This window comes from Arachis stenosperma, chromosome 7, assembly GCF_014773155.1.
Source record: "Arachis stenosperma cultivar V10309 chromosome 7, arast.V10309.gnm1.PFL2, whole genome shotgun sequence".
Classification (NCBI taxonomy): domain Eukaryota; kingdom Viridiplantae; phylum Streptophyta; class Magnoliopsida; order Fabales; family Fabaceae; genus Arachis; species Arachis stenosperma.
The window spans coordinates 67,356,090-67,366,154 of record NC_080383.1 but is presented as its reverse complement, the minus strand read 5'-3'; the positions used below and the strand labels follow the sequence as shown (position 1 = coordinate 67,366,154).

Genomic DNA, 10,065 nt, shown 5'->3' with positions numbered 1-10,065 from the left:
CTCGGTATAACTTGCTAATTTCAAAGATCAATGTGGTTTTTAACTCAACATTCACCATGTCTAATTAAGTCCATGCCAATCACTAAAGTGTAAAATTTGGAACTCCATGTTCCTAGCCATTGGCATGTTCCATTTCAATGAGATCATTTTTAAAATAGCTTATCTATTTACGAGATGACATTTTTAATAATTTAACCAAACAACTCCTCACATTCAGTCATGGCAGTACATAACTGCCTCTAGAATTGACTATGGGATATATCATTTTCGATATATTTACTTAGTCACTTTTAAAACAATTTCTTTTTTTAATTTTTGATCTCATCCAGATGCAATTTCCTCATCTATGTAAGGTTATCAATTTTACTATTTTCACTGCTAATATTCCTTTGAATCCTTGACGTTTGCCCGTGGTGCACTAAAGCCACAAAAAGTGCTAAAGTTTTTTCTTGGAAGCCACTCTAGAAGAAGGGCTATATGCACATAAATGTAATATATAAACATCTTGTACATCACACGCGTCTTATATAAACTGCTTCCTATACAAGCCATCTACATAATTGATTTCACCTTTCACAATTCTCTCTCTCTCTCTCACTCAGCTCCTCTTCTTTTTCTTCTTTGCTTGCTTGTTTGTGTGTCTGTGATAATTCACATTCACATTCACCTTCTCTGCTGTGACAACGTTCTAAAAGCTATGGCAGGGAAGAACAGGCAAAACAAGAAGATGGGAATGGGAAATGAATTTGGTTGTGGATTCATGGGTGGAATTATCCATCTTAAAAGCTATTGGTTGAAAAAGTCTTCTGTTCATTCACTTCCCATGAAAGCTAGCAACATATATAATGCATCAAAGAAGTCTCAGAACACAGAAGAACCAAAGGTTAGAACAAGGAGAAACTCCACTGACACCGTAATCACACAAAAGCTGAGTATCTCAGACCAAAAACCTTGCGCAAAAAGTACCATTGTGCTTCAAAGTAGAAGACTATCAGATGCAGCAAGAATCTCAACATCCACATCGGCATCAACGTCGACATTATCGAATGACGACAGCAAACTGCAGCTGGCAAAGATAAATGAGAGAAACAACAAGTCTCCGGCCACGGCGCAACTGGCCGGGAACTTGCTTGTAAATAATAACACTCCAAGAGCAAAGAGCCTCCGGGAGTGTGGGCCTAAGAGCAAAACAGAGTGGAACTCCTCGTCCGGAAAAGCTTTGATGGGTAACATAATGAGGAAGAACAGCTGCGGCGGCGATGAGTTTGCGAGGAACAAGAAGGTGGTGGACCCGGAGGTGTTGAAGAAGATGGGAAACGATGCGTATAAGGGAGGAAGGTTTGAAGAGGCTGTGGCGTTGTATGACAGAGCAATTGCTTTGGATTCAAGTAAGGCAACTTATCATTGCAACAAGAGTGCTGCTTTGATTGGCTTAAGAAGATTTCAAGAAGCAGTTGCTGAGTGTGAGGAATCTGTTAGGTTGGAGCCTTCGTATACCAGAGCTCATAACCGTTTGGCAACAATATATTTCAGGTAAATTTTTGCTTCATACATGGTGATTTTACTTTTGACCTGGTTATTATTAACTGTGAGGAGGAAAATACACACGAGTTAGGAGATACAAATTTGTCTTGGAAACGAGACAAATTCAGAAAATAAAATCTACTGGATTCTTTGTTACCTAAAAGTTTAGGTTAGCGGAAATAAAGACCGAAATCTTTGGTTTTGTGTATATTTTAGCATATTTATATTTAAAAAATGTTTGAGAGACCGTTAAAAATCAACCAAAAGTAATTTAAAGTTTTTTTTTATTTTATATGCCTGAATTATTAAATGAAATAAATAAATAATTTAAATGTAATAAATATATAATTATAAATATTATATATATAAGATTATAAATATTAATTAAATAAAGTAACTGTGTTATGGTCTCCCTTATATTAGTCCTCTATTTTTATCATGAGATATTAAGCGTCATATTTGATAAGTCTATTGGGACAAAAGTACAGAGACTACACAAAATTTGTGACTCTTCCTTTGTCCATGTTGTCCCCGGTGCTTAGACAGAATGATAGATCGAAAACTAGACAAAGTTCGTCTCATAAAGAAAATAAATCGTCTAATTTTCTAGAAATAAATTTATGCTTCCCACTACTGTGTTTCTGAGACAGTTAGCAGTTAGTTTTGCTTATAGAATTGGAAAATTTTATTGCAGATTGGGAGAAGCAGAGAAAGCCCTCGATTGCAATCAGTTAACCCCAGATACTGATTCTGCACTGGCTTTCCAAACTCAGACTCTTCAGAACCACCTTAACAAATGCAATGAAGCTCGGAAATTTAATGAATGGGGTGTTGTACTAAAGGAAACACAGTCAGCAATATCCTTAGGGGTTGATTCATCTCCACAGGTTGGTTGGTTCATTCGTCATGCATATTATTTTTTTCATTTATTTATTTATAATGTGATCCAAAGAGTATTTTAGTTCCAGTATTTTTTATTAATATTTATCGAAGTTCTATCAATAATAGGCTAAAGTTCTACCCGTGATTCCTCGTTCTTTTCTATTATTTTTTTATTTTTTAAATGTTAGTATCATAAGGACACAAAGCTGCTATTTTTTATAATAATGATAAAAAATAATAATAATTAAAATATAGTTTTGCTGTATTTTAAGGTCTATGCTTTGCAAACTGAAGCCTTGTTGAAGCTCCTAAGATATCAAGAGGCACAAGTCACCTATGAGAAAATGCCAAAATTCTCACCTGATTGGTGCAACAAGATATTTGGCTTTGCTCGCAGTTCCTACCAGTTCATGATCGCCGCACAGGTTTACTTGGCAGCTGGCAGGTTGGTCAAAATCTTTATCTTTATCAGAGGATTGAACAAATTCTTCATGATTTCTGTTATGTTTATAATTTTAGTTTAAAAACTGTCAACAACCACAAAAACGTGTGCAAATAGTTTATAATGTTGGTTTCAAAATTTTGTACCATCTAAAAAATGTTATAGCTTTAGAATAAGGAAGCAAAGAAAAACAAAAGTTGAGAGAGAGAACGTGTGAGGCCTCCAAATAAGTTGTTAAAATGGTATATATGCATTAACAGGTTTGAGGATGCCGTTGCGGCAGCTCAGAAAGCAGCTAAGGTGGATCCAAGCAACAGAGAGGCGAATGCAATGTTAAGGAAGGCCAGAGCAGTAACATCAGCAAGAATGAGTGGAAACTTACTCTTCAAGGCATCGAAGTTTGTGGAAGCAAGCGCAGTGTACAACGAAGGACTAGATCATAATCCGCACAACTCAGTCCTGCTATGCAACAGAGCAGCGTGTCGTTCCAAGCTCGGCCAATTCGAGAAAGCTATTGAAGATTGCAATGCCGCACTCATAGTCCAGCCTTCCTACAGCAAAGCAAGGTTAAGGAGGGCAGACTGCAATGCCAAGGTGCTTTGCTTTGCAATATTGGTATCAAGTTCTTGAGTAAATGTCCTTTTTGGCACATGACTATTTTTTTGAACTATAAATCGTTCTTTTATAGTTCAAAAATTTCTAATCCAATCATTCAAGTAACTCATCTAAACGATCCCTTATAAATAGTGACCTCATAATCTGTTTTTAGATCTATATCAAGAGTCACTTAAACCAATTACTTAAATAGTTGGAGACCAATTAAAAACTTTTGAATTGTGAAGATGTGTTTTATCCTTCGAATGAATGGTTATAAACCGAAAAAGTCATTTATTCTTTTTTATGTACATGATTTATTTTTTTATGTAATGTAGTTGCAAAGATGGGAAGTTGCCATTCAAGACTATGAAATGCTATTAAGGGAGAAGCCAGGGGATGAGGAAGTAGCCAGGGCATTGTTTGAGGCTCAGCTACAACTTAAGATGCTCCGCGGCGAATTTATTGTAAACTTGAAATTTGGCGCGAATTTGGTGTTCATTTCAAACAATGATCAATTTAGACAATATGTAACTTCTCCTGGTATGAAATATTTATCTATTGAATTGTGTTATACTTAAATAGTATGTTGATTTAGATTCTCTACAATGAAATATCACTTGTCAAATCAAAGAATTATTTAAGTTAAATACGGATCGATTTAATTGTGAATAAAAAAATTGAGTTGACATAATATCTAATAATTAATATGTACGAAACATTTTTTTCTTATTTATTTGCAGCTAACACAATGTGGCAATTACAAATGAGAGTTCACTAACGGTTGGGCGGGTTTATATGTTGTACAGGAATGGCTGTGGTACTATTTACCAACAGGGCAGCAAACAAACAAGTACTTCTAGTGTTGGAGCAAATTAGCAAGAGATTCCCATCAGTGAATTTCCTCAAGGTTTGTTTATTTTGAATTGCTAGGACTTTTCATACTAGAGTTCTTGTTTAATAAAGTTGAGTCGTTACAAGTGTCTGAGGTTATCCGAACATTTTTTTTCCTAACTTCTTAGACAAAATAAGATGGGATATGCATATACGCGGCTGTGTTTGGTTTGTGTTTGGATGCTATGTATTCAAAAATGTGTTTTGCCAAAATTTTCGTATTACTTTTCTTAAGATAAAGTTGGACATACAAGACGTGTGTAAGATGAGTGTTACTAAATGTAGGTATTCGTAGTAAGTCCAAAATGTAAATACCAAAACTTAATGAAATGTATATATGTGTTTAAATTTTGTTTTTAGAGAATAAAGTATGATCTATCATCATTTATTTCATAAGTGGGATTAAAAAAAAATATGTGAGAAAAAATATTTAATAGTGAGAGATCTCACTTTATCTTCTAAAATAAAAATATAAAATTTAGAGGATTCAAATCCAAAAATTTTAACAATAAATATTGATAGATATTTTTTTTCCTCAAAATTTTTATATACCTGTACTAGAACCCGAATATTAATACATTTACTATCTAATTGTTCATTTTGGGTTTCGATCATTTTGTTTTAACTTTTTAGTTTCTAAATTAACAAATGGAATTCTAAACATATATACATTTAGTATCTGACTGTCCGTAAAGCATAGAATTTGTTATATTTCTCATCGTATGTTGTAACTTATAATTATTGGGTGAGAATTTTTCAGGTGGAGATTGAGGACCATCCCTACTTGGCAAAATCAGAAGCTGTGAACTCTATTCCAGCTTTCAAAATATACAAGAATGGATCAAGGGTAAAAGAAATTTCTGGAAAAAACCATGATTTATTAGAAAAATCAGTTCAATTGTATAGCGGCTGAAGATAACACCTCTTCAATAGGAATATGCTGAGGAAACAGAGTATCATAGAAAACAATAATTCAAAATGGGAAATTCTTTGTGTACTGATAGATTCTTTTATTAATATTTGAGAGCTTTATAATCAATCTTAATTTTAATCATAGCCCATATTGGAAACATATAAACCAAAACAGCATGTTATATCTATTTTTTCCCCCTTCTTTTATTAAAGTTATTCTTCCCCCCACCCCCCACCCCCCACCCCCCTTTTCTCTCCCAAAAAACAGTGCAGTTTTAGAGGTTGTCTTGTCTTAGGTTTTTCCACACAAATAAAATAAAAACAAATATGAAATTAATAAATTATTCTAAAATAAAAATAATAGCATACACCTCTTTTTATTATTTACTATGTATTTATTCCTAAAATATCTTTTTATCATATATAATTCATATAATAAAAAATACAGCTGGACTACACATCCAAACAATTTTTCATCTAAGACCATTCAAGTAGGCCTAAAACAAAAACAAAACCAATCTCATTAAATAAACGTGTATTACACGCGCCGAACTCCACCAAAACATTACCAATTTATTCGTACCTTGAATATGAAACAACGTTCTTTTTTCACACTCGAAATTGCTACGGCAGAATTTTAAATCTCTCTCAAAATCTCTCAAACCACGTTCGTAACTGTTGCTATTGAAGAATCGAGTGAAGCTTTCGAAAGGAAGAAGAAAAAACAAACAAAACAACAACACAGACTCTGCAAGGTATGAGAAAAACTATTTTTATTATGTTCATTTAATTTCTCGCAAATCTCACGTTTCTCCTAGTTCGATTTTAGGTTTAGTGGATTGAGTTGGTTCGTTTAGTAGATCGAATTATTTTGATTATATTTTTTACAGTAACTAGGGCATTTGTTATTTTCTTTCTCTGATATATAATTTGGTTCATCACTTACTTTAATTGACTTCATTTGTAAGCAGAAATATTTTTCTTGTTGATTTAATGTTTATCCCATTTTATTCAAATATGAATAAAAATCGGTTCATTGGAATTGGTGATTTACATTCACTTGATTGTTAAGTGCTCACTTGAGTTCATTTGCATGCAGAAATGATTTGAAATGTGATTTTCTTGCTGATTTAATGTTTATCATGTTTTATTCAAACATGAATAGAAATCGGTTCATTGGAGTTAGTGATTTACATTCACTTGATTGTTAAGTGTTCACTTGAGTTCATATACATGCAGAAATATTTTTCTTGATAATTTAATGTTTATCACATTTTATTCAAACATGAATAGAATTCGATTCATTGGAGTCGTTGATTTACATTCAGTTGATTGTTAAGTGCTCATTTGAATTTATTTGCATGCAAAAATATTTTTCTTGATGATTTAATATTTATCACGTTTTATTCAAATATGAATAGAATTAGGTTCATTGGAAATCTGAGTTAGGTTCACTTGATTCAAATATGCATCTTTGTGCTAGTCGGTGTATTGAGTGAAGTATTGACCAACTTTTTTTGTCCTTACAGCAAAAATAAAAAAGACGACGGTGACAGAAAAAGGAAAAGACGCGCTATAACGTAAGCATAAACACATTAAATAAACTCTATTTTTGTATTATAAATATATCATAACATACTATTTCAAAACCTTGCAGAAAACTCACGATCTCATATGCCAGACAAAAGCAATAGCAAGGGTGTTCAAGGGAATGAGTCAGCAAAAGAAAGATATTATTGAAGAAATAGAATTCAATGTGCTGGCACATATCCTAGAAATGAACGTCTCTCACAAGCTCTTGAGAGAATTCATTGGTTGCTATGATGACTATTATGGATACTTGAACACTCTCTATGGCAGAATATACATAACACTACCTGCCAAGGTAGCAAATGCGCTGGGCATAAATAATGGCAGTAATATACCTTTTACCTTGTGCTTATTTCGGTTCAGTAGTTGCTTAATTTTTGGTTCATTTGAATACAGAAAATGAAACTGAACCTTTTGACTGATTTGTTGCTATTAAAATATTGTAAGGGATTGTTTTCCTGAAAAAATTGAGTATAGTGATAAACCTCTATTTCATGGTTTATCTTGTGTTCAATTGAGTGATTTTTATCAACTCTTTACCCACTTATTCATACTATTTGCATGGTTTTACTTTTTCCTTCCGGATTTTGTGTTATGATTGAAAACATGCTTCTTTGGACTTTAAATTTGCTATGTTTAAATCTCTCTTATTACCATTCGATGCCTTGATATGTGTGTTAAGTGATTTCAGAGATTACAGGGCAGGAATGGCTTAGAGGATGGAAAGGAAGCATGCAAAAGTAGAAGGAATACAAGAAACTGAAGAAACTGCTAAAGCTGTCAGCCTGACCTCTTCTCACTAAAATGGTCATAACTTGAGCTATAGAGGTCCAAAGAATGCGGTTCTAGTTGCGTTGAAAAGCTAACGTCCGGGGCTTCGATTTGATATATAATTTACCATAGTGGCCGAACAGCTAGGCGACGCGAACGCGTGCTTCATGCGGACGCGTCGCAGTGACGAAAATCAGCGTGGTAGATTTCATAACCAGCGAATTCTGGGCTATTTTTGACCCAGTTCTCGGCCCAGAAAACACATATTAGAGGCTATAAAATGGGGGAATGCATCCATTCATGAGGAGACTTCATACAACATTCATATTTCACTTCTCATAATTTATATGTAGTTTTAGAGAGAGAGGCTCTCTCATCTCTCTTAGGATTTAGGATTTCTATTAGGATTAGGCTATGATTTCTTCAATTACAGGTTCAATGTTCCTTTATTTTATATTTCTCTTCCATTTTTAGATACTCTAATGCTTTTATTTGATTTATGTTGCCAAATTGGCTTATGAACTTTTCATGTTAGGATTTTCTTAACTAATGCAATTTGAGGTATTTTCAGATATATGATTTTTATTTAGCTTTCTACATCCTTGGCTTTAGTTGATTAATTGGTAACTCTTGAGTTGTCAAACTCATCGTAATTGATAATTGATATCTTTGTTTACTGGTTTAGATTCCTATAACTCTAGTCTTTCCTCAAGAGTTGACTAGGACTTTAGGTGTTAAATTGATTTATCCACTTGACTTACCTTTATAGTTAAAGGTTGACTTAGTGGGAGCACAAATATAATTCTCATTACCATTGATAAGGATAACTAGGATAGGACTTCCAGTTTTCATACTTTGCCAAGAGTTTTTCCTTGCTATTGATTTAATTCCCTGCAATTTATTTCTCTTGTTCAAAACCTTTCAAAAACCCAAAAATACTGCTTTCCATAACCAATAATAAAACACACCTCCCTGCAATTCCTTGAGAAGACGACCCGAGGTTTGAATACTTCGGTTTATAAATTTTATTGGGTTTGTTATTTGTGACAACCAAACGTTTGTACGAAAGGATTTTCTGTTGGTTTAGAAGCTATACTTACAACGTGATTATATTTGTGAATTTCTTTACCGATAGAAAAACCGTTCTTCAAAATGGCGCTGTTGCCGGGGAATTGCAAACGTGTGCCTTATTATTGGTTATTGTAAATATTTTTCAAAAAAAAATTTCAGCTTTTTATTTTAAAATTTTTATCTTATCTTATCTTAGTTTTAAATTTCAAAATTCAAATCTTTTAAAAAAAAATAATATCTTTTTCAAACTCTTATCTTATCTTTTTTCAAAATCTTATCTTATCTTTTTTCAAAAATCATATCTTTTTCAAAATCTTATCTTTTTTTTTTTCAAAAATCATATCTTTTTCAAAATATTTTCTTAGTTTTTGTTTCTATTTTCTCCTACTACTATGAACTCTCACCCCTTTGGCTATGAGTCTGGTTACAACTATGTTGCAGAAAGAGGAGATTACAATGAGAACATGCACCAAGGATGGAACAATCAAAGATGGGAGGAGCCACAAGGATTTGATCAACCCTCATGGAAACAACCACCTCCAATGGACTATCAACAACCATCCTGTGATGCATATCAAGGCAATGGCTATGGTGAGCACTCTTTTGATTATCAACAACCACCATCATATGCCTATGAACCCCCTCCTCAACATGACTTTGGACCCCCATATTCACAAGTCCCTTACCACCAAACACCCTCATATGATCCTAACCCTTATCCACCATACCAACCACCTTATGAGCCATATGAACCATATCTAGAACCACCTTAATTTCAACCCAATTACTCCCAGGAACCACCACCTCCATATACACTATGTCCATATCCATCTACCCAAGAGCCATATGATTCTAATCATGCAATCCAAGTGGAACAAGAATCAATGGATCATCTCAAGGAATTAGCGGATCAATTTCATGCAACTCTATATCAGCTAAATCAAGCGATAAGTCGATTGGCTTCCCAATGCTCGGACATTCAAAGTGCTCCCATGGCTACATGTGGAGAATCAATAAATGAGCATAGCATAAAGGAGATACTAGAAATTCCAATGGACAATGAGGAACATACCTTTGTATTGGAACAAGTGGAGAAAGCCGTAATAGCTGAAGAAGAGGAAGTGGTTGAAGACTTAGGAAACGCAGAACCTCCATGGGAAATTCAAATCATAGAACATCCTTCCAAGACGTTTGAATTTGATGTTGAATATGGTGTACAACTGATGAGCGGATAATTTGTATGCTTTTTGGCATTGTTTTTAGTATATTTTTAGTATGATCTAGTTAGTTTTTAGTATATTTTTATTAGTTTTTAGTTAAAATTCACTTTTCTGGACTTTACTATGAGTTTGTGTGTTTTTCTGTGATTTCAGGTATTTTCTGGC

At 33.6% G+C, this 10,065-nt stretch overlaps 1 protein-coding gene and 1 long non-coding RNA gene across 2 annotated transcripts; both read left to right on the top strand.

Moving 5' to 3' along the window:
• Positions 1 to 547: 547 nt before the first annotated feature.
• Positions 548 to 5,375, top strand: LOC130940649 (TPR repeat-containing thioredoxin TTL2-like). Its single transcript, XM_057868853.1, has 7 exons — positions 548 to 1,533; positions 2,219 to 2,411; positions 2,679 to 2,851; positions 3,109 to 3,442; positions 3,781 to 3,985; positions 4,252 to 4,352; positions 5,097 to 5,375. The coding sequence occupies exons 1-7, from the start codon at positions 698 to 700 to the stop codon at positions 5,247 to 5,249; spliced, it is 1,995 nt and encodes a 664-aa protein (XP_057724836.1). The 5' UTR covers positions 548 to 697; the 3' UTR covers positions 5,250 to 5,375.
• Positions 5,376 to 5,679: 304 nt separating this feature from the next.
• LOC130939128 (uncharacterized) lies at positions 5,680 to 8,164 on the top strand. The gene is made up of 3 exons (XR_009070184.1): positions 5,680 to 6,003; positions 6,778 to 6,828; positions 6,906 to 8,164. It is a non-coding gene; the product is annotated as an uncharacterized LOC130939128 (long non-coding RNA).
• Positions 8,165 to 10,065: the final 1,901 nt, after the last annotated feature.

Coding starts and splice junctions, on each gene's coding strand:
- LOC130940649 (XM_057868853.1), top strand. CDS start 698: ATGGCAGGGAAGAACAGGCAAAACAAGAAGATGGGAATGGGAAATGAA. Junction 1,534..2,218: donor TTGGCAACAATATATTTCAG/GTAAATTTTTGC, acceptor ATTTTATTGCAG/ATTGGGAGAAGCAGAGAAAG. Junction 3,986..4,251: donor ACAATATGTAACTTCTCCTG/GTATGAAATATT, acceptor TATGTTGTACAG/GAATGGCTGTGGTACTATTT.